This window comes from Pleurodeles waltl, chromosome 7 (genome assembly GCF_031143425.1).
Source record: "Pleurodeles waltl isolate 20211129_DDA chromosome 7, aPleWal1.hap1.20221129, whole genome shotgun sequence".
Lineage (NCBI taxonomy): Eukaryota > Metazoa > Chordata > Amphibia > Caudata > Salamandridae > Pleurodeles > Pleurodeles waltl.
In genome coordinates, this window is record NC_090446.1 from 1,470,674,585 (window position 1) to 1,470,699,567 (window position 24,983).

At 47.3% G+C, this 24,983-nt stretch overlaps 1 protein-coding gene across 3 annotated transcripts in view; it reads right to left on the reverse strand.

Annotated features, from left to right (window-relative positions):
* MAG (myelin associated glycoprotein) overlaps positions 1–24,983 on the reverse strand; it is a 331,431-nt gene that overhangs the window by 263,154 nt on the left and 43,294 nt on the right. For all 3 annotated transcript variants that reach the window (XM_069201179.1, XM_069201178.1, XM_069201177.1), the window contains one exon: positions 3,168–3,521. In XM_069201179.1, coding sequence (XP_069057280.1) covers positions 3,168–3,521 — 354 coding nt within the window. The remainder of the gene's footprint in view (positions 1–3,167; positions 3,522–24,983) is intronic.

Sequence of the window (24,983 nt, forward strand, 5' to 3'; positions counted from 1 at the left end):
TTTGATGCCTACCCTTGAGATGTAGCTACCTAAAGGCTACATGCCCACAGGAAAAGCAATTTAGGCACTAGATTTCTCTCTCTGTCACTCTCTACAATTTGTCTACTTGAGCAAAAGGCAGCCTGCTCCAGGCGTGTCACCACTATTTGCCCAACAAAGGTGGCTTCCCTTTGAAGCTTGCCTTTTGGGCCAACATCCTGGGTGGCCGTCCTGGGAGAGGAGGTTACACCTCAATCTATGGCAACTGCCTTTTTTCTGAGCCTGGGAGTCATTCACAGTTCTCCCCAGGTGGGCAGACAGCTGTCTGTGTGTCAGAGCTCATGTGAGGCTACTGGACCAGCTGGAGCATAGAGTGCCAACTTTCTAAAAGATGCAGAACTTTAATTGTGACATCAAATTTCACCTAGGAAAGCCAACTACACGGAACCCCTATAAACCAGTTGAGACCCGGGTACAAAGGAGTATCTGCAACAATGTCTCAATAGGTGTTATTTACAGCCAGAATTTAGATACTTAATAAATAAGAATACCACAAGGAAGCACTCATTATAATATTACAGTCTATATTGTTACTTTCAAAACAATGAAGAGTATAACAGCATCAACATTTCTCAAGAACAAGTGATGTGAATCATACAACATGAACACACAGTGCTTGTAAATTAGTGCTTGTGAACAGCGCATGTGAAACACAACAAGAGATAAAATACAACATCATATGGACTACAAAAATATTTACATATCCAATTCTAATACATGGGAAGGGTGTTCTCATAATGACAGCTTGTTGGGCCTGGCCCTTTTTGCAGGTTTATCCCCAGACTTTTCACCACCTTTCTCCTATTTTTTCTGACCTCTGGTTGTTGGCTCTAGGACTCTGAGCACTTTATCACTGCTGATCAGTGCTAACGTGCAGGTGCTTTCCATTCTAAAGTTGGTATTATTGGCTTACACCTAATTGACACGTTTAATTTACCTCTAAGTCCCTTTTACAGTGGTATCTCTATGCCCATGGCCTGTAAATGTAATGCTACTAGTGGGCCTACAGCGCTGCTTGCGCCACAAAATATATAAAATCATGTGCAAAGATAGGATTGTAAATTTGGGGAATTTGATTTTTAGGGAACATAACAGTCTTTCCAAATATACATTTAAATCGTTACGATGAGCGAATAACATTACAAATAAATAAAAAGAATAAAAAGACATCTTTCTTCCGGCAGCTGAACTTTAACAAGATAAAATAGGCATCTTTCTTCAGGCAGCTGCACTGCAGCTTGCTCTTCTAGTTAGTGCTTAACAGTGGAGGTACCTTCAGTACCATTGTTCCCTCAGTGATGGCGCATTCCTTCAAGCCTCCTTCCAGCAGTACTCCTAGCAAGTTTGTATCAGAACCTCAGGTCATGTCCCTGACCTGGGAAGGAAGCTGGCTCCCCAAAAAGCACCAGCCCTGGAACGCCTCTATATTCCCCAGTATCCTTCCGTGCACTGCCTGGCACTGCTCAGTGGCAAACCCCTTGACTGTAATATGTGCATGTGTGATGAGTACACACCTGATTTTAGTGTATGTGGAAATAAAATCAGATGCCCCTTTCAGCCATGCAGGAGCTCTATCCACCACAAGAGATATTTTTTCTGATTCATTGCAAACATCCCCAGTTCACTTGCACAGTACCTAGAATAATGTAAGCTATGGAAATTGTACGGAAATGGCTGATATTAAAATAGATTTCTAGATGAGATCACAATTGGCTTGTCATCTCATCTAGCTTGACAATTTTCTACCTTGCTGCATATCATACACCTAGGGGCATATTTATTCACTGTTTGCGCTGGATTTGCATCATTGTTTACGCAAATCCGGCAGGAACTTAACTCCATATTTATATTTTCACGCTAGACCTGTCTAGTGTCAAAATATTGGAGTTAACGTAATTTTTTTTACTGTGGAAACCTACCTTGCGTCAATGAGATGCAAGGTAGGCGTTCCCGGGCAAAAAATTACTCTAACGCCTTTGAGCCTTATTTATCCTGCTGTGCAAAAAACACGCACAGGAGGAGGAGGGCCTTAAATAATGCCGCTAAGCCTGTTTAGTGCCCTTATTTAACGCCTGGATCAGGGCAGACGATAGGAGACCATGGAAGCAGTCCACAGGTGCCCTTCCCTGCCCCCAGGGACACCCCCAGCCACCCCCACCCACACATGGAGGACACCAAAGGATTGGGGGACTCACCCAAGGTAAGTCCAGGTAAGTTTACATATATTTTTTTCAAAGTGCCATAGGGGGACCTAAGTTGGGCCCCCCTACATGGCACTGTGCCAAGTGGCCATGCCCGGGGGACATAAGTCCCCCGGGCATGGCCATTGGACTGGGAGGCATGACTCCTGTCTTTGCTAAGACATGAGTCATGTCCATAGCGGTTATGTGTCCAAAAATGACACTAGTCAGGTTAGAGTCAATATTTTTTACACTAACCTGACTAGCGCTATTCTTTGACGTACAACCTCCACTCTCCCCTACGCCTCCCCTACCCGGTTAGCATAATATATTTTGATGCTAACTGGGCCTTAGCACCGGCTAGCTTAATTCAATAAATATGACGCCAGGCTAGCGGCTAGGAATCGCGGTAGCCGGTGGTATACTTTTTGACGCAAACCTGCGTTAGCGCAGGTTTGCATCAAAAAGTATAAATCAGTGCCCTAGTCACCAGCTTACTCTGTCCTTCCCAGCGAGCCTTACTGAAGATGGATACTTGTGTTATGGCGCCACCTACTGGGAGACAGCAGGCAAACGGCAATTCACAAAGTTATGTGAGGCTGTAAATCTGTTTAAGGATGAAAAGTCTCCTTTACGCCTGTCAGATGTTCATGAAAGGATAAGTGTGGGCAGAGTCCTAACTCCCAATGACGTAGCAGGTGAAGTGGCCCCAGGGCCTACAGGCCTTAGGCACCCAACGAACCACAATTAGGCCTGGTTTTTCTTACCCAAGCAGCGGATGAGGACTAGTTCGTTTCCTTGCTTGCATCAGGACCAACAACGTCCTTGCCCTGCTCCTGTGTAGGTCTATAAATCTGCAATTGTTGTGCGAATCAGGCCCGTAAAGTACTCTGGAGTTTATAATTGCAATATTCCAGTCTTCACTATGGCCTGTGGCAAAACACTTACCTGAAACTGTGACAGAAACGCTGCCGTCGTAGTTCCGTCCAATCAGTGGGTAATATGTATCAGCATCTTCTTTAGTCACGCTGTTTATCTGCAGGGTACAGTTGTGATCGAACAAGTCACCAACGAGGAGAGCGCGTCCCTTATACTGAGGTAACACGTCTGTCGGATCCTTGTTGTAAACCTCTGGGTACCCGGAATAGCTCCACAGGCACCAGGTGAATGCCTGAGGTCTTTCCGATCTAGGAAATGGACCGGTGAAGGTGCAGGGGATCACCAGGCAGGACCCCTCGAGCGCCGTGATCTCACCTGGCACCGAGAAGGACCACTGCAGGAGGACTGGCTGGCAAAGGAACACTGCAAAACGAAGAGAGAATGTAGCCGTGGTTAGTTCACTGTAGTATACGGTACAACCCACCACGTGCACAATGAGACTGTGCCTTACTAGCTGCAGCTTTCTGATCAGAATAGGAGAGAACGACGTGGGTAATGATCGATGGACGAGTCAGGAAAAGGCCGTGCTCTTCCTGAACTAATTATGCAATTTCCATTCATAAAAAGTAGATATATCCTAAACAAGAAAAAGACACTGACACTCCAAGAAACAACCTACTGTCCATCACGCCTCCGCCCATCCCGCTAACCCACAGGCGCTATCATTAAGGGCCTCGTCACAAGGTGGCTACTAAAATGAGGTCGTAAATACCGGGCGGGTATTTTAGCTATCGGCTTGTATTACTCCCTCACTTGCTGGTGAATATGAGTTAGAGATACTGAATGGGGAATAACATGAGAGTTCTGGTATCACCAGGCCTTTTACCCCATGTGTTCCCTAATTACAGGCACCTTTCTGTTCCCAAATGTCACCTGTTCCCAGCAGGTGGAATTTGTCACTGGAATAGCAGGGGGCAGTATTATGTGCAGCATTGCTAGGTCACTTACAAACCACGCACCTCCTAATATTTGTAATTCTGTGCAGTTGCGTTACCTTATAAGGTGAATCACAACTACACCTTCGAATGCCATCCTACATTCCCACAGCCACAAAACACCCAACATGTCACTCTTTGATACCACAGAATAGGCATCACACGATTACAACACACCACACCATGACAAGGAACACCACTACAACAAAGCTTATGTCCAGCAGTACAAAAGACCATTCCACGGCTAATCATAACCGGCGATGCCTTACCCTCCACGTCACAGCAGACCAGGTATATAACTTCAGACCGTATTTTACCTTACTTGACCACTCAATGAGCAAATTTAGGGGCATATTTATACTCCGTTTGCGCCGGAATTGCGTCGTTTTTTTTGACGCAATTTCGACGCAAAACTAACTCCATATTTATACTTTGGCGTTAGACGCGTCTAGCGCCAAAGTCCATGGAGTTAGCGTCATTTTTTAGCGTGGACACCTACTTTGCGTTAATTATATGCAAGGTAGGCGTTCCCGTCTAAAAAATCGACTCTGAGGCATGTGCGTCGGATTTATACTCCCGGGCAAAATTCACGCCTGGGAGTGGGCGGGTCAAAAAAAATGACGTACGGCCGCTTTTGCGCCGCTTTTTAGCGCCTGCAAAAGGCAGGCGTTAAGGGACCTGTGGGCTCTGAAGGAGCCCAGAGGTGCCCTCCATGCCCCCAGGGACACCCCCTGTCACCCTTGCCCAACCCAGGAGGACACCCAAGGCTGGAGGGACCCATCCCAGGGACTTTAAGGTAAGTTCAGGTAAGTGTTTTTTTAAAAAAAAATGTGTGGCATAGGGGGGCCTGATTTGTGCCCCCCTACATGCCACTATGCCCAATGACCATGGCAAGGGGACATAAGTCCCCTGGGCATGGCCATTGGGCAAGGGGGCATGACTCCTGTCTTTGCTAAGACAGGAGTCATTTCTATGGGGGTTGGGAGTGAAAAAAAATGGCGCAAATCGGGTTGAGGCGAAAAAATTGCCTCAACCTGACTTGCCCCATTTCTTGATGCCCAAGCCCCATATCCCCCTACGCCGGCGCTGCCTGGTGTACGTTGTTTTTTTTAACGCACACCAGACGGCGCCGGCGGCTAACGCCGGCTAACGTCATTCAATAAATACGGCGCCCGCATGGCGCTTCAGAATGGCGTTAGCCGGCGCTAATTTTTTTGACGCAAAACTGCGTTAGCGCAATTTTGCGTCAAAAAGTATAAATATGGGCCTTAATTTTTTTGGCTCTTCGCAACCACGAAAGGGCCATTTAGCACCAAAATCTTGTCGCTTTCACATCCCACCAATGCGAAGTTCTGTCAACCTGACTTGAGCATTGATGCTCACGGGGCACGCGCCACTCAGAGGCACGGGCCCAATTGTTCATGAGGACAATAGGATCTTCATGCTACAGTGACTCCTATCCATGATGGGAGGTCTCTCTTTGCAATACATCGACAACCGCCTGTGACACTTCCCAGTTCCTCACGGCCCTCCTCCACCCGAACAGGACTCTTTGCACTGTATTGAGAAGGTAACTTTTTAGTAGGGCTAAGCTAGTCCCTGTATCCTACCCGCACTTCATGCTACCCAGTCTTAACTAGTGACTTCCACCCAATCTTGCTTGACCAGAAAGCCGCAAGTGGTGCTTTCGGCCTTTGGGAGGTATTTTACACTTAAATGAAATCACAACTTCAGCTCTTTCAATTGGATTTTTGTCATTTTGGTCTCATTTTATTCATTACATTGTACTCTAATTTTCCAAATTAATGTGAGATTTTTCTTGTGTTGTGTTTTCACTTTGTTACTGTTTGAAGTGCTACATAAGTACTTTACACATTGCAAATATTGTCATTGCTGCTTGAGTAGTGTTTTGCCCTCCAACTCAACCAGTAACCCAATGTCCTACAGGCATTTTTAATTATGATTTATTCATGAACAGCTTGATGGTTAATTTAAAGGAGTTTTTCCTCTACTTTTTAAAATCGTGGAGGACAGGGTGTTTGCAATTGAGTCCAAGCTGTGCCTAGAAAAGCAATCTTCTTGTGAATGTGTTTCCAGAGGCGCATCAGCTGAGCTTAGTGAGACAATCACTGAGAAACTGCAATCCCCACATTTGTCACCAGCCTCACAACCTGCATTTAATAACTTCAAGAAGGACAGACCGAATCATACCTAATAGCAGTCCTGTAGATTCAGTTAATAAATACATCAGCTTGTGACATATTAGCAACAATGAGTTACAGACGCTTCATCTACTTCCCAAAACTTCTCTCCATGCTATGGTGTCGGTCAGAGTGTCGCCCATATCACATATCTGATACTGTACATCTAAAAAATAGGATCATCCATTGGTTGCTTACTCCCATGGCGGGATGGCTTATAATCAGGTTTGATTATGCTAAAATTATAAGAAGTGTCTACTGGCGTTTAAAATTCGACCAAATCCATGCCTGGTGTTTTTGCTGTGGTACATTTTGGAAGTACTATTTTTTCAGAATGTATTGTTCACTTATATTGATAGAGCAATCTATCTATCCTTCAAAATAAAAGCAGTTCCTTTGGAGTTCTTCGTATTCCTCTACCATTTCTTGTTACCCCTTGTTGGACCTGGCCCTTTTTGCAGGGTCTTCCCCAATATTTTTGCCTCCTTTCTCCTATTCTTTCAGACCTGTTTTTGTTGGATTTATGACTCTGGGCACTTTACCACTGCTAACCAGTGCTAAAGTGCATATGCTGTCTATGTAAATTGTATTGTTGATTTGTTTTTCCATGATGTTTGATTTACTAGTAAGTCCCTAGGAAAGTGCACTAGAGGTGCTCAGGGCTTGAAGCACTGATTGTTCCACCCACATAAGTAGCCCTGTAACATGTCTCAGAGCCGCCACTGCAGTGTCTGTGTGTGCAGTTTTGCACAGCCAATTCGACCTGGCAAGTGTACCTACTTGCCAGGCCCAAACCTTCCCTTTTTATACATGTAAGGCACCCTTAAGGTAGGCCCTAGGTAGCCCCACGGGCAGGGTGCAGTTTATGTTAAAGGTGGGACATGTACTGATGTGTTTTACATGTCGTAACAGTGAAATACTGCCAAATTCTGTATTCACTGTTAACGCAACCTCAGCTTGTGGCTGCTGATAACAATGCAAACCCCAAGCAGCGTGGTTTTCTAACACCGCGCAACCAGATTTCTCACGTGGCGTCAAAGTCATCCTGGACCGGCATGGATTCTGGGTGGCCTGTCTGGAAATCGATGCATTGCTCTCTTGAGAGGGAGAAGAACGATGCATCGCCTTTCTGACCGGAGAAGAAATTACGCACAGCCTCACTTGTGAGTAAGGAATCGACACATCACTGACTTTTCCAATACACACTCATCCGTGCAGCTTTATTTTTGACACAAACCAGGTACTTTGTGTAAAATCAATGTTTCCATTGTTTTCTATGGAGTAAGACTCTTATTCTTTTGAAAATTCATATCTTGACTTGTGTATGTTGGAATTTTGTCATTTTGGTCTTGTTTGATTTAGATAAATATTGCCTATTGTTCTAAACTGGTGTGGTGTCCATTTTGTAGTGTTTTTACTTTATTACTGTGTGTGTTGGTACAAATACTTTACACATTGCTTCTGGGTTAAACCTTTCTGCTCATGCCAAGCTACCAAGGGGGTGAGTGGGGGTTAATCAGGTGTGTTTCTCTTTTACCCTGACTAGAGTAAGGGTCCCTGCTTGGACAGAGTGCAAACTGACTGCCAACGAGAGACCCCATTTCTAACATTGGTGATCAGCGGTAAAGATTGGACTGGTATTTCTATTTGACATACAGTGATTAAGTGTACACTACTGTTTTCAGTGCAGACCATGACTTGACCACATACTACTTGTTTTTTGCTTTTTCTCTTTTTGGACTTTTTCCTGGTTCCTTATTTTTTGTTGATTCTTGAAATTCTCATTGGGAACTTATTTTCCTGCCTTGGAACTATGCACTTTTGACTTGCCATCATGTCTCAATCTGGAGATGCACCAGCTGAGAGGGCTCACCAGCTGGAGTTAGAGAAGTTTAGGATGGAACTGGAGATGGAGCAGAGAAGGCTGGACTTAGAGGAGAAAAGGGTAATCTTGGCTTATGAGCTAAAACTGAGAAAGCTGGAAGCATGAGGGCTGAATCCAGTTCAGATGGTGGCAGCAAAAGTTTTATGTTCAGTACTGATAATGAAGTGCACCTGCCCAGAGACTTAGTGCCCCACTTGAAGGAGGGGGCTTACATATACCAGGATGTTCAGGGGTATGAGTTAGCTCCAGTGGTGCGCAGGATCCCTGAGGTGGATTGGGGAACTGGCATGGGGAGTCCTATTCCTAGTGATGGGAGGGACACTCTACTGGCTCTAGGTGAGAGTACAGGGAGAGGGGTTCTTCCCAGGTAGAGGTCCTCGTTATGAAGTGCGGAGGCACCCCAGAAGGATGTGAGTTATGAATCAGGGACAGTCAGGTGCTGTCTCACCAGTCTCAGGAGGGTGATGTGGGGTACTTTTTTTTAAAGATGAAGCACTGAATGGTTGGGTGAAGGGTAGTTTGGTTAACTCATGTGAGGGGTTGTGTGATGATTGCAGGAGAGCATATGTCCAGTCCTTGTTTTCCAGAGCTGCGCCAACACCAGATAGACTGCAAGTTCTCTGACCCCAGGGAACTTGCACTGGAGGCAAACCTCTGGGTGAGTAGTAGAGGGTCTGAAGAGGCATTTGGAGATGCTCCTGAAGGGAGTGGCTTAGGAATTTCCCAACCAGGTGAGGTGGGAGAGGCTTGCAGTGTCCCAGGTAGGTCCCAGTGTAATGGGATGGGTGATTGATCCCACGTCCATTCTCAGAGGAGAGGGAATGGGGTGGGCTAAGTCCCAGGGTGCCCGAGATCAAGTCCCAGAACCTGGAGGGTTCCCCAAGTGAATACCAGGAGGGAAGCCTAGCTTGTACCATTGGGCCATCCGAGGAGGGAGACCCCATAGTGTCAGGAGAACTTGGGGAGGGTGGCTGTAGCTAGCATCCCACCAGTTCTGTTGTCTGGCAGTACCACTCCTAGTGAGGGGGTGTAGAAGTCCAGACAAAGGGTTAAGAGGGGGTTGTGGGCTCTAGTGGAGAATCTGGAGGGTCAGAGGTTAGCTCTGAGGTCAGAGCCCCCCAGAATGACCTTGGTGATACCATTTCTGGGCTACAGGGGATCCAGGCTCTGCCAGGTGGGCAGAGGTCAGGGGACAAGCCAGACTCCCACGTAGGTCCTAGGGAAAGTGTTTCCGTTGTGGGGGGTAGGTGTGCACCATAGGAAGTCCTGGATTGCCAGGCAGTGGTCCAGCCTGAGGATACAGAACATAGGCTGGAGGGTCACGTGCACGGGGTACAATCTGACCTGATTGGGGAGGGCAGTTTTCCCAATCACTCTCTCCAGTGTGACTTCTATGGGTAATCTCCATGGTGGGGGGGGTGCAGAGCCCTGGGATTAGGGGCAGGGAGAAAGAGACCCACCCCGAACCCCAGTTCAATCAGAGGGTACTGACCCTGGATTGAGGGGCCAGGTTCAGGGAGTCCCCCCTGACCTGGAGGGAGGGGCTACTGCTCACAGTGACACTACCATGATGGATTCTGGGGGGCACTTCTAGTGGGGGGGGGGTGCAGGGCCCAAGAGGGAAAGATAGAGGGAGGGAAGCCTCACCCTGACCCTGGTCCAACCTGAGGGTACAGACCCCAGGTTGGAATACCAGTTACAGGTTAACATCCCTGCAGTGGTGGGAGAATTGTTCAGGACTGGTTCCTTAAGCCCCCTGAGAGTTCTGGATTCTGGGCGGTCACTCCTATTGGGGTGGTGCAGGACCCCAGAAGGCGGGATAGGGGGAGGGAAGCCTCACCCCTGACCCTGGTCCAACCTGAGGGTACAGACTCCAGGTTGGAAGACCAATTGCAGGTTAACATCCCTGCACTGGTGGGAGAATTGTGCAGGACTGCTTCCTTAAGCACCCTGACAATTCTGGACTCTGGGGGTGCCACTTCTATGGGGAGGGTATAGAGCCCCGGAAGGGAGGACCAGTGTCAGGCTGCCATCCCTGACCTCGTTGAAGGGAGAGTGGTCAAAGGGTACCAGGCACCTGGGCTACTGCCCCCACTCACCACAGTCACAGTGATTGGAGAGCCTTGAAAGACCTGGGGCCTGGCTCTCATCCCTGTCAGCTGTCAGTGGCCACTGTGGCTTGCTGTCCTGGTAGACAGAGTTGCCCCTGAGAAGGAGTAACACTCTGGGGGTAGAGTGGGTAACACTATTGTGTTGGACACTGTGGTACTGTCTGTCCCCTGGGATATATCTGCGAGCAAAGTAAGGTTCGGTGCTGCACAGATGGTATCTGCAGGAGAAGGGTTCCCCATGGGTTAGCTTAGTGGGCCCTGAGAGTATGGACAGAGGGATCCAACTGGGTTCAGGAAGACGTAGAACTGGAACATGCCCCTGTTGTTGCGGGCCAGGCTCCATGTTCTATGCCCCAATCAGGGAAGTCCATCAAGGTATTGATTGGTCTCCTCTGGCTTTAGCCTTTTTGCAGGGTCATCCCCAATCTGTTTGCCTCCTTCCTCTTATTTTTTCTGACCTGTTTTTTGTTGTTATTGTTGGATTTAGGATTCTGGGCACTTTACCACTGCTAACCAGTGCTAAAGTGCATATGCTCTCTGTGTAATTGTATTGTTGATTGGTTTTGCAATAACTGGCTAATTTGATTTACTAGTAAGCCCCTAGTAAAGTGCACCAGAGGTGCCCAGGGCCTGTAAATCAAATGCTACTAGTGGGCCTGAAGCACTGATTGTGCCACCCACATAAGTACCCCTGCAAACATGTCTCCAAACTGCCACTGCAGTGTCTGTGTGTGCAGTTCTGCACTGCCAATTCAACCTGGCAAGTGTACCCACTTGCCAGGCCCAAACCTTCCCTTTTTATACATGTATGGCACCCCTAAGGTAGGCCCTAGGTAGCCCCATGGGCAGGGTGCAGTGTATGTTAAAGGTGAGACATGTACTGCTGTGTTTTACATGTCCTAATAGTGAAATACTGCCAAATTCAGTTTTCACTGTTGCAAGAGCCATCACTCTCATAGCGTAACCTGGGGGCTGCCTTTAAATATTCTTAAAGTACATATTCCCTTTGAGAGAAGATAGAAATGTGGAGTTTGGGGTCTCCGAACTCACAATTTAAAAATACATCTTTAAGTGGAGTTGTTGTTTTTATTGTTAGTTTGAAAATGCCACTTTTAGAAAGTGGGCATTTTCTTGCTTAAACCATTCTGTGACTCTGCCTGTTTGTGGGTTCCCCGTCTGGGTCAGACTGACAGTTGGGCTGTTTGTGAATCCCCTCTAGACAGTGACACAAAGGGAGCTGGGGTGTGTTCTGCATATCATGATGAGCCATCTGAGCTAGAGTGGAGGGAGGAGTGGTCACTTACATCTGAATGGGATGTGCCTGCCCTCACACAATGTAGTCTCGAACCCCCTGGTGTGTGTCTGGGGCCTGGCCTGGTCAAGGCAGGATCTTGTGAACAACAGAGACTTTACTTTAAAGTTTGCCTACTTCAAAGGCAGAAAGGGGTATTAGTAGTGGACCCAAAACCCCAGAATTGAGATCACTTCTGGAACCAAGCGGAACATCTGCCAAGGAGAAGAGCTGAGGAGAAGTGCTGCCCCTGCCTGTGACTGTGCTTTGTTGGGCTATCCTGCAGTTGCTGCTTCTGCCTGTGAAAGGGGATGAAAAGCGGACTTTGTTGTGCATTCCTTCTTGAAGAAGAATCTCCAAGGGCTTGAACTTAACTTGCTTCCTAATTTGAAGTCTCAGGGCAATCAAAGACTTCCTTGGCCAGGACCTGGACTCTCTGCTGACACTCCTGCAATGCCAAGTGGTGCCCTATCCGGTCCCTGTGCTCTAGAGAGGTGAAGATCACAGAACAAGAGCTGAAATCCATGGACAGAACGCCATGCGGGGAAATCTGCAACGTGGCTGATAAACCATGCGCCACCCGCTTTGCAGCTAAAATCGATGTTCCACCTGCACCGCGGCTGGGACATCGACGCATCACGGCTGAAGAAATGATGCAACACCTGCTTGTGGCTGCTGATAACGACGCAAACCCCACGCAGCACGGTTTTCTAACACCCTGCGACCAGATTTGTCACGCATCATCCCTGGGCATCAAAGTCATTGTGAACCGGCGCGGATCCGAGTTGCCCTGTCTGGAATTCGACGCATCGCTCTCTTGCAAGGGAGAAAAACGAAGCATCGCCTACCTGGCCGGAGAAGAAATGACGCACAGCCTCATTTGCGAGTAAGGAATTGATGCATTGCTGACTTTTCCGATGCACGCTCGCCCGTGCGCCTTCAGTTTTGACGCAAACCAGGTACTTTGTGTAAAATCAATGTTTCCATTGTTTTCTATGGAGTAAGACTCTTATTCTTTTGAAAATTCATATCTTGACTTGTGTATGTTGGATTTTTGTCATTTTGGTCTTGTTTGATTTAGATACATATTGTCTATTGTTATAAACTGGTGTGGTGTCAATTTTGTTGTGTATTCACTGTTTTACTCTGTGGGGGTTATTACAACTTTGGAGGAGTTGTTAATCCGTCCCAAAAGTGACGGTAAAGTGACGGATATACCACCAGCCGTATTACGAGTCCATTATATCCTAAGGACTTGTAATACGGCTGGTGGTATATCGGTCACTTTACCGTCACTTTTGGGAAGGATTAACACCTCCTCCAAAGTTGTAATAACCCCATGTGTGTCGGTTCAAATACTTTACACATTGCTTCTGATTTAAGCCTTTCTTCTCATGCCAAGCTACCAAGAGGGTGGGGGTTAACCAGGCATGTTTCTCCTTTACCCTGACTAGAGTGAGGGTCCCTGCTTGGACAGAGTGCAAACTGTCTGTCAACCAGTGACCCGTTCTAACACCCCTCTACTTCTAATGAGCCAAATTGTTTAAACTGTAATGCTGTCCTTTTTTGCCCTGCTTTTGTTCTTGTCAGATTTACTCAGTTATTTCAGTGGACACTACTAACTGACTGCTGGATATTGGGCATGTCACTGATGATATGGCACTTCATATAGATGCCTGTGATACCTCAATTGTGTCAAACTTCATTGTTTCAGATATTTTTGTGGCTGACCGAATTCCATCAAGTATCAGATCTGTTTCCTGGAACACCGATGGGATGTGCAGAAAATTGCTGAATCAGGATTAGATGCAACTTGTGAAGAAGAATAATACAATTCTTTTTTAAGAGATTTGGGGAACAATCGAAAATTATTTGATGTAATGCATTCTATGTGATTTAAAGCACCCCATCTCTAGTAGTAAGGAGGTAAAAGCTGGATGTCTCTTTGGAAGATAATACTGCACAAATGATGAGCATATGATTATCATTATACAAGAATAGACAATATATTGAAGACCACATCGCCACATCACTCAACATTAGCAAGTCCGCATCAGTATGCCTTCAAGATACTTATATGATTAAGATACATATATATGGAGTTAGGGACACCAAAGCTATACTTACCTCTCAATATTTTGCCTTTGATATTTTGCCCTTGGTATGTCTATATATCAATATTCCATCTTCAGTATGCAAGGGTCACACCCTTTGGAGTGTAGCATCAGCATTATAAATACAAGGTCATCAATCATTCAGACACTTGTTCTGGCATTTAGAAACAATGTTCAGTTATTCTTTATACATTTTATGATAAAAATGTCACTCATTGTTAATCTACCAACGGCAAAAGAAAATCCAACCATGTTGGCTGCCATGCTGCCATATAGCAAGTAGAGTCAAGGGCATATAAAATTATGGATTTATATAGTATGTATATATCCTTGAGCCCAATGGAGTTTAGTACGAGATAGGCCTCTAGAGGGTTAAACTCTGGCAGGATCTCCATTAGATCATATAGGGGTGTATTTGGTGTCACAATTGGCCAACAGTAATTCAGTTATTCCAGCTTTGTGTCACTAGCCATCATTGTCCTGCTTTATAAGGAGGGGATAACTTTGTTTTCTTTATAGAAGATCATGACCTAAATTCCAGCCTCTCAAAAACATTGTTGGGAATTTGGTTACTGTTTGAGTGGTGGGGTGGGGTGAAAACCTATTCAAGCAGCAGTCACAGTCTCTATCAGGCTGAAACAGAAGAAACCCCCAAATTAACATGTGCTTAACCTTCTGGTAGCTTGGCAGAAAAGAAGTTTAAGTTAGAGGCCTTGTGTGAAGTATTTATGCACCAATTCAAATAAAGTGAGAACACAACACCGGAAAACCCCCATACCAATTTAGAGAAATAAAGTGAAGTTTAATACATTATTTGAGATCAAAATGCCAAAAAGCAAACTGGCTTACCCAGAGGTATGCAATAGTTAATATTTAATTGAAACTACTGCCGAAAAAATTCAAAGGCCCGCTGTGGTTATCTGGTCATGCCGCTCCAGGCCAGCACACAAGTTCCAGCCAACCACTATGAAGTGCAGGCTGGCTACAGGTACCGATTTAAGCCAGCTGATCTAGAGAACCTTAAATTCACTTTGCTTGAGCACTGCAAGATCCTGCATTGAGGGTTTGTTGCAAAGTGGAAGTTCTGAGGAGCTGCGAAGCTAAGATGCAGGGTCCTGTGCCATCGTCAAGGATAATGTCAATGAGGAGCTTGTGAAACAAAGTCCTGCATTGAAGCTGCCTCATGCACTGGTGGTTCTGAAAAACTTGCGGGGCTTGCTGTGCGGAGATCATCATCATCTTCGAGGATGCCATTGATAAGAGGCTTTCAATGCGAAGGCCTGTGTTTAAGATGCTTTGTGCAGCTGAGGTTCGTAGGGGACAGCAGGCTGCAATACAAAGTTCTGCATCAGGGATGCATCACAGAGAGGTGGTTCAGAAGCTGAGCTGCAAAGAGATGCACCATGTTGCATTGGCTCTGCTTACAGGACCACAGCTAGGCTGGCAGAGCACCTTCAGTTCCAATTCCAAGTGTCCAGAACTGGGGTAGCACCACTTGGTGCGCCTGACCCACAGCAGACAGAGTTGAGGTGCTGAATTCAAGGTAGTTGAAGCCTTTTCTGTCCCTGAAAATTCTGATCATGAGGCCAGCCAGCTGGCCCCTGTAGTCACTCTGGTGGTACTGGGATCAAGAAGCCGGTCCAGTCCTTCACTCAGGCAGCAGGGCATCAAAGTTACAGTCCTCCTGGCAGAGCAGCACAGCAGTCCTTCTGAGTCTTCCACAGGTTTAGAAGTGTACTGAAGAGTTGTGTCTGAAGGTCCATTACTTAAACCTGATGCTCACTTTGAAGTAGGATAAGGTTTTGAGGTTTCCACTCCCCTGGTCCCAGACACAAAGGACAATTGATAAACCCTTTGTGAATGTATTCAGGCACACTCACAATAGGTCCTTGTATATTGCTCCCTGATAGCAAGACAAAAGGAGACTAGGTGGTGGCAGGATGGGGCACTCTGCCTTAACGAGGATTAGGAGTTGTCACCCACCACCAACACATCACAAAGGCTCTGCCTGAACACATTCAAAAAGGGGTTGTCACTAGTCTTCTTTCCCTCTTGATTTACACTGTATTTTTCTTGCATTTATAAATATAGGTTGCCCTGGGTATATGGTATAGCACTCTACAAGGGACTTCAAAGTAAATTAAATATGCCAATCAGGTGTAAACTAGTATTTACATGTTTTTAGAAGAGAGCACAAGCACTTTAGCACTGGTTAGCACTGGTTAAAGTGTGCAGAGTCCTAAAACACCAACAACAATGAATTCAGCAAAAATAGGAGGGGTGAAAGCAAAATGTCTTGGGGTGACCTTGCAGAGAGTGCCAACTCCAACATATGTATATCATGGCCTTGGGCCATAAATCCATTAAATTTAGAACCTTCTTTATTGATAACCAGATTTTGTAGATTTTGTTATAATTTTAGACTTTTTTTGCCATTGGTTAACATTCGTTCAATCATGAGCAGCCTTTGGTTTTGCAATTAGATTAGGAAACAAATCACTTGAATACCTATTTGGGGGTCTCAATGTGGGTAAACCTGGTGGTTTCATAGAGTTGTGAGATATGAAAAAAATGATTGTTAAAATGCAAATACCCGCTTAAGAATCTTATGTCACGAATATGTACATGCTTTGGATTAGGGATGTCAGAATTGTTTAAGACCCCTTGTATTATTGGGAAAAAATTGAGAGGAAGTATTTAAAGAAACAATTGTCAATACACATGTTGTAGAAATTATTTCTTATTCTTGCAGTGTTGGAAGATGGGCACACGACCACCACTGTGAAACAAACACCCCATTGTAGCGCATGACTCTCATAGGGTAGCGTTGCAGAGCAGTCTAAGGCTTACTCAAGGGAAGTGGTGTGGGCTAGTAATCCCCAAATCCAGAGCACACAAGCATGACACTGAATAAATGATTGTCCAGTCTGTTCTTTTTCTTTTTATAAAGTACAAGTACGTCTATTACACACACACTACTCAATACTATGCAACAATTTACAAGTATTCACAAATTGATGACATTACTCTTGGAAGACCTTGTGTAATCATTTTTATCTCCCACAAGGTGAAATATAACACAATAACCCACATGACAAAACATTTCCTGGTATTCCAATAGAATATTTTACTGTAAGATGGAGTGAGAGCACCTAAATCTGGCAATAAAGTACATCTACTAAAATAAGAGGTGGCTGTCAGTCTCATTACTTAAATAAACAAGAAACATGTAGAGGCGTGTTGGAATAATTTGGAAGCTAGAATTACTTTTAGATTACTCTCAGATTACTCTCAGTTTACTTTTGATTAACCTTGTGTAATACCATCCTACACCCCTAGAGGGCACAGTTCAACACGCAACAAACAAAAGTTCCAAAAAGTTTGCTCTCCACATTGCACTGAAACCATTTGCGGATGGGGGATTACAATTCTTTTGCCCCACCCAACCTAGCATAGGGACACAAACTTTGCGGTGCAGGGAGCTGCACTGCTCCTGCAGTTCCCCCTGTCCATGGGTGCTGGGTTGGTGGTGGTCCCATCTTCCTGTGGCCACCAGAAGCTGAGCACAAAGCTCATAAAGACGTTGGACCTCGCAAAGCCTTGTGGGTAATTTGCATCTGTAATGAGTGGCTCTCCCACTGTGCCAGATAGAGACACGATTCTGCCCAAGTTGGAATGCTGCAGCTGGGGGGTTCCCAGTCCCACCCAGACACCCCAGGGATTGTTTCTCTCTCTGGGGGGCGGCACAGTGAACCCACCCCTGGATGCCCTGCCGGCTCCCCGCTCGGCCAGCACATCCAGGTGCTGCCGCAGGAGCCGGTCCATCATTTGGTGTCAGCCCAGCCCTGCGGGTAGATGTGTGCTGCTGCTGTGGCCGGGCGGCTGCTTAGGGGAGTGTGACAGCACTCCTCCCTCCTCTACTATAACATTGGGGCCATGAGATGGTGTCTGGGGCTTCTCCTCACCTTTCTGGGGAGCACAAAAGCGATCCCCGCTCTCCTCCTCTTCAAGGGGCCCTTGGATGGGGTATAGGGCCCCTCGTGTGGCTTCATGGGGGAGCAACAGCACCCCAACTTTGTCTTCCATGTGGGGCTCCAGGATGGGGTCTGGGGCCCATTGGGTATTCATGGGGATCGCAACGGGCTCCCTGGCTTGGTCTAAGCCGCTGGCCCCTCTCTCTACAGGTGGCCATCTTTGCAGGGGATGCAACGGCACCCCCCGGCTCATCTCCTGATATCTCAGGCCCCTATGGGATATTTTTAGCTATCGTGGTGCTGTTTGCTCCTGGTGGCGAGCCCTAGCCACCAGGAGCACTTTCAATAGGCTGCCTGGTCTAGAAGGTCCCCAAATTGTAGGGAAACAGTCCCCACTGACTCCCTGCACCAGTCTTTCCTCTGGGTGCCTTCCTTTTCATCTGGGCAGCTTGCTCTCTCTGCGCCAGCCCAGTCTTTCCCCCAACTGGTCCTCCGGGGGTTAAAGAGGCCAGCTTACTTGCCCCTGGCATGAGCCTCGCTGGGTCTGAAGTCATTCAGGGGCAGAGTCCCTGCCCCAGTGGGCAGTCAGGGGGTTCTTCTTTCCAGTTGTCCATGACGCCCGTCTTCAGTCCCAGTGTCCAGCAGTGAAGCACATCCAAGAGAGAGAGAGAGAGATCTCCCCAGTGCAAGACATTTTAAGTGGGGGCGGAAGTGTCCACAAGGTCTGTACCTCTGATCAATCCAGATGTGCCACATCACTTCCTTGGCCCTGTCCCCTCCTTCCTGCACAGTCTTCTGGGATAGCTCAAACTGGTGTCGTCCAAGAGCTAGTGCCATATGTGCTCTAAAACTCTCAATACCTGCTGTCCCTTACATTTCTTCCATGACCTCTCTGCCCATTTCCAGGCAAGGGCTGACACCTGGCTGATTGATGCAAGGCCCTGCTCAGGCAGCTGGACAAAGCAGTAATTGGCCTTATTCCTGAGCTGAGACAGAGAAAGCTGACTTTCCTTGATGACCCATAAGTTGTGTAGCTATGCCGTTGTAACCTACTGCATTATTCTTTTCATACAGGTTAAAGTGTACATTGGTGTGACTCTGGTCTCTGTGAGCCCTAGGGGATCTGAGTCATGCCCTTGGCCACTCTTTCCTATTGACATTTGATGGAGTGTCCTTACAGTGAAACAACAGTAAGTACACTAACTATCCCTCACGTCTACACCCATCTCATGAGGCCTACTCCAGGCCACCACCCACTCTGCATAGTTCCTTCTGTGCCAGGCTACCTAAGCGTATGTCTTGGGATGCGCACACAAGGAATCTTCTCCATGCACTGATGATCATGTGTAACCAGCACAGGGCCTCCTGCTCTTGCTGTGCCCCGGCAGCCTTTCCTTAGCAAGACGGCACCGGCAGTAAACATGCGCAGTTCATTTTAGCATGAGTTTACTGTGGGTGAGTTCCCAATTATGAGGCGCCTCACAGTAAAAGGTAAAAATAAGGTGATCCAGAAGAGAAAAATCATAGAGGACCAGATAGTCAGAACCATCCTCTCACATACATCTACTTTTGTACCTTCCTAATGTTGTGGAATGTTTCTTGCCTCTAGTTATCAACAGTAGGGCTGGTCTTGGAGAATGTTATATTAGTTGTTTGATGAATTTATTAAGATTGGTTATTGTTTTAAATTTAGGTTTTTATGTCTGTACTTATTTGTTCATTGGGTCTCTTTTTAACCAAAATAAACTACATTGACTAACTGATTACACTGCAGAAGTTTGTTTATTGCAGTGCTCTGCTGACAAATGAGAGAGTGGCAACAAAATATTATGATGTGGGGCAATGTTACAGCTGTAATCAACACAGATATGAGAGAAGAGTTGCAAAAATTCCAAATTACATGTACATGCGTTTACATCATCAAACATTCATGAACATGCATCGTCAATGTACTGCTGCTCAGCATATGTATGTGTATGCATTACTACGCATGCACACACGCAGGAAGATGCCATTGTCTTTTTTATTTATCCTTCTAAGATGGGAAAGCTAATCATGGAATGCTAAATAAAAGCTTTGACTTAAATGTGCTTTAACCCCTTGGGTACCTGGGGTGAGCTGGTCTCGTCCTCGGCCATGGTAACGGTTACTTCCCTGGAAGGGGAGACAAATTTGTTTTAGGCCATTTCTGTCCCCCTTGGGGGCACATCAGACTATTGAAAGGGGGGCAGAAACCTCTAGGCACCAAGGATATATTTTTTTTTTATTCATTCAGACATGGGGAGCGACCCCTTAGACAAGGGTCGCTCCCCTTGGGGAGGGGGGGGGATACTTTTAGGCCAATCTGCCCCCAAGGTGGGCAGAAACCACTAGACACCAAGGATTATCAGTTTTTGTGTTAATTTCACGCAAGGGGAGTGACCCCTTAGGCAAGGGTTATTCCCTGGGGGGAGGGGCAAATTTATTTTAGGCCATTTCTATTAGGCCGATCTTCCCCCGGGGGGGGGGGGCAGAACCCACATAGGCACTTTGGGATTGGTTTGTGCGTATGTGTGTGTTTTGTTTGGGGCGGCAGCCCCTTGGGCAAGGGTCGCTCCCCATGAGGGCACATTACTGTTGCCCATAATTGGCCTATTTTTGGAAGGTCCGTATGCCCCCAAGGGGGGCAGAAAGCCCACCAGAGACCAGGGAAGATTTGTTTTTTGTTTTTTTAAAGGTGTGGGTATGGCCATACCCCCACCCCAAATAAATCGGGAAACAGTTGTTCTGCCTACCGGTAGGCAGATGGGGAAAATACCCCCGATCCATTCCTGGGGGATGCAGAAAGCCTACTAGATGCCAGGGAATTAAAAACAACAAAAATAAATAGTGGGCTGGTGGCTACCAACCAGTATGAACATGGTTATGCCCCCACCCCAACTGAAGGGGTAACAGTCTTTCAGCACTCCCCCACACACTAAAACATCTTATCCAACGGCAAGCAAGAGGACATTTGATTATCTTGGGTTTTGGTTTCACATTTGGGTAATTAGAGCGTGTCTTACTTTCAAAATCATTCCACTTGGAATGGTGAGGGCTCCAAGTTTTGGACTTTAGGACACTGCAATGTAGAAAAATCCCTAAGACCTAGACACATCTGTAAACTAAACATCTGGGTGAGTCCAGGGTGGTGTGCTTCACATGCACCCTGCACTATTTTCTTACCCACAATGCCCTGCAAACCTCCAACTTTGTTGGAAGTCACACATTTTCCCCACATTTTTGTGATGGAACCTTTCGGAATCTGCAGGAATCCACAAAATTCCCACCACCCAGCATTGTTGCATCTATACTGATAAAAATTCTGCCCCACTTGTCAGCCTAAAAATGTTTTTTTTCAAACTGCCCTTCTGGACCCGCTTTGGTTCCCCCTCAATTTCAACATGTTTTTGGCTCTTCCCTGTCACAGGCACTTGGCCCACTTACACAGGTGAGGTATGATTTTTACCAGGAGACTGAGAGGAGCGTTGGGTGGTAGGAAATTTGTCCTGGTGCAGTGATCCCACACAGAAATGGGGGAAAAATGTGATTGTTTAGCTAAATTTCAGGTTTGCTGAGGATTCTGGGTAAGAAAACACCAGGGGATCCACACAAGTCACACCTCCCTGGACTCCCTCGGGTGTCTACTTTTCAGAAAAGTTTGGGTTTGGTTTCCCTATATGGCTGCTGTTAGAAATGGGGTCTTTGGTTGACAGTCTGGTTACCCCCTGTTCAAGCAAGGACCCTCACTCTAGTTAGGATAAAAGAGAATCACCCTCAGCTAACCCCTGCTTACCCCCTTGGTAGCTTGGCAGAGCAGTAGGCTTAACCTCAGAGTGCTGGGCGTAAAGTATTTGTACCAACACACACAGTAACTTAATGAAAACACTACAAAATGACACAACACCAGTTTAGAAAAATAGGAAATATTTATCTAGACAAAACAAGACCAAAACGACAAAAATCCAACATACACAAGTCAAGTTATGATTTTTTTAAAGGTTTAAAATAAAAAGAGTCTTTAGGTAGTTGTAACACCACACTAGCGCTGCTAGCGTGAAAATGTACCTGGTTTGCGTCAAAAATAACCCCGCACGGGCGATGTGCGTCGAAAGTAACCCTGCACGGTTATATGCGTCGAAAACAGCTCGGCACGGCGAGGCGCGTCGAAAAAGCCAGCCACGCGACGGTCCGAAAGTCCCGCGGCGCTGGTTGCGATCTCTCAGCCTTCGTCAGCGATGCTGCGCGTCGTTTCTCCTGCTCCGGGCGTCGATTCTCCGGTCGCGTTTCCTGCGGCGTCGTTTCTCAGCTGCGGAGCCGGCGTCGCGTCGTTTTCTCAGCCGCGATCGGATTCGCGTCGATCTTTTCTCCGCACGGCACTCGGTGCGTGTATTTTTGTCCTTAGGCTGCCAGCCTCTCCTTTCAGGGTCCCAGGAACTGGAAGGGCACCACAGAGCAGAGTAGGGGTCTCTCCAGAGACTCCAGGTGCTGGCAGGAAGAAGTCTTTGCTATCCCTGAGACTTCAACAACAGGAGGCAAGCTCTACATCAAGCCCTTGGAGATTTCTTCTTCAAGATGGAAGGCACACAAAGTCCAGTCTTTGCCCTCTTACTCAGGCAGAAGCAGCACTGCAGGAAAGCTCCACAAAGCACAGTCACAGGCAGGGCAGCACTTGTTCCTCAGCGATCAGCTCTTCTCCAGGCAGAGGTTCCTCTTGATTCCAGAAGTGTTTCTAAAGTTTGTAAGTTTGGGTGCCCTTCTTATACCCATTTTAGTCTTTGAAGTCACCTTCCTTCAAAGGGGACTCACACCTTCTTGTGAAATCCTGCCTTGCCCAGGCAAGGCCTCAGACACACACCAGGGGGCTGGAGACAGCATTGTCAGAGGCAGGCACAGTCCTTTCAGATGAGAGTGACCACTCCACCCCTCCCTCCTAGCAGAGATGGCTAATCAGGAAATGCAGATCACACCCCAGCTCCCTTTGTGTCACTGTCTGGTGTGAGGTGAAAAACAACCCAACTGTCAAACTGACCCAGACAGGGAATCCACAAACAAGGCAGAGTCACAGAATGGTTTAAGCAAGAAAAATGCTCACTTTCTAAAAGTGGCATTTCCAAACTCACAATCTCAAAATCAACTTTACTAAAAGATGTATTTTTAAATTGTGAGTTCAGGGATCCCAAACTCCACATGTCCATCTACTCTCTAGGGGAATCTACACTTTAATCATATTTAAAGGTAGCCCCCATATTATCCTATGAGAGAGAGACAGACCTTGCAACAGTGAAAACGAAATTGGCAGTATTTCACTGTCAGGACATATAAACCACATTACTATATGTCCTACCTTATCCATACACTGCACCCTGCCCTTGGGGCTACCTAGGGCCTACCTTAGGGGTGCCTTACATGTAAGAAAAGGGAAGGTTTAGGCCTGGCAAGTGGGTACACTTGCCAAGTCGAATTTACAGTGTAAAAATACACACACAGATACTGCAGTGGCAGGTCTGAGACATGATTACAGAGCTACTTATGTGGGTGGCACAACCAGTGCTGCAGGCCCACTAGTAGCATTTGATTTACAGGCCCTGGCACCTCTAGTGCACCTTACTAGGGACTTACTAGTAAATCAAATATGCCAATCATGGATAAACCACTTACATACAATTTAAACAGGAGAGCATATGCACTTTAGCACTGGTTAGCAGTGGTAAAGTGCTCAGAGTTGAAAAGCCAACAGCAACATGTCAGAAAAACATAGGAGGCAGGAGGCGAAAAAGACTGGGGATGACCCTGCATAAGCAAAAGTCCAACACGACCCCCTACCAGCCTAAAGCCAGGGGAGAACAATCAATACCTTGATGTACTTCCCTGATTGGGGCGATAGAACAGGGACCCAGGCCCACAACAGCAGGGGCATGTTCCAGTTCTACGCCTTCCTGACTCCAGTTGGATCCCTCTGTCCATACTCTCAGGGCCCACTAAGCTAACCCATGGGGAACCCTTCTCCACATCTACAGACACCATCTGTGCAACACCTAACTTTACTTTGCTCACAGATGTATTGCAATGGGCAGATAGTACCACCAGGGCCGACACAGTGGTGTTGCCCACTCCACCCCCGGGGTGTGACTCTCGTCCTCCCCCCCCCAGGGGCAACTCTGTCCACCAGGACAGCAAGCCACAGTGGCCCCAGACAACTGTCAGGGATGAGAGCCCGACCTCAGGTCTCTCTAACCACTGTGACTGTGGAGAGTGGGGGGTGGTAGCCCCAGGTGCCTGGCACCCTTTGACCACTCTCTCTTCCACCAGGTCAGGGATGTTAACCCGACCCTGGTCCTCCCCTCTGGGGCTCTGTACCCTCCCCGCAGAAGCGGCACCCCCAGAGTCAAAAACTGTCAGGGTGCTTGTAGAAGCAGTCCTGCACAATTCTTCCATCAGTGCAGGGATGTTAACCTGCAACTGATCCTCCAACCTGGGGTCTGTACCTTCAGGTTGGACCAGGGCCAGGGGTGAGGCTTCCCTCCCCCTGCCCTCTCTTCTGGGGTCCTGAACCACCCAACTAGGAGCGGCCCCCCCAGAAGACAACATGGTAGGGGCACTGTTAGCAGTAGCCCCTTCCTCCAGGTCAGGGGGGACACCCTTAACCTGGCCTCCCAATCCAGGGCCTGTACCCACAGACTGGATCACTGCCTGGCAAACCAGGACTTCTTGGGGGGCATACCTACCCCCTACCAGGTCAGAGTTTACCCTCTGAACCTGGTCATCCAACCCAGGGTCACCACCCTGCGGTTGAACCACTGCCTGGCACACCAGGACTTCCTTGGGAGCACACTTACCCCCCATCAGGTCAGAGTTTACCCCCTGAACCTGATCATTCAACCCAGAGTCACCACCCTGCGGTTGAACCATTGCCTGGCACACCAGGACTTCCAGGGGGGCACACTTACCCCCCTCAAGGGACACACTGTCCCGAAGGGCCACACAAGAGTCTGGCTGGCGCAGGTCTCCTGACCTCTGCCCATCTGACAGAGTCTGGATTCCCCCCAACCCAGAAATGGTCTCACCAAGGTCATTCATGGGGGGCTCTGCTCTCAGAGCTGACCCCTGACCCTCCAGGTTCTCCACTGGGGTCCGCAACCCCCTCTCAACCCTCTGTCTGGACTTCTGCACCCCCTCACTAGGAGTGGTACTGCCAGACACCAGAACTGGTGGGACGCTGGCTACAGCCGCCCCCCCAAGTTCTCCTGACACTGTGGGGTCTCCCTCAACAGATGGCCCTATGGTACAGGCTAG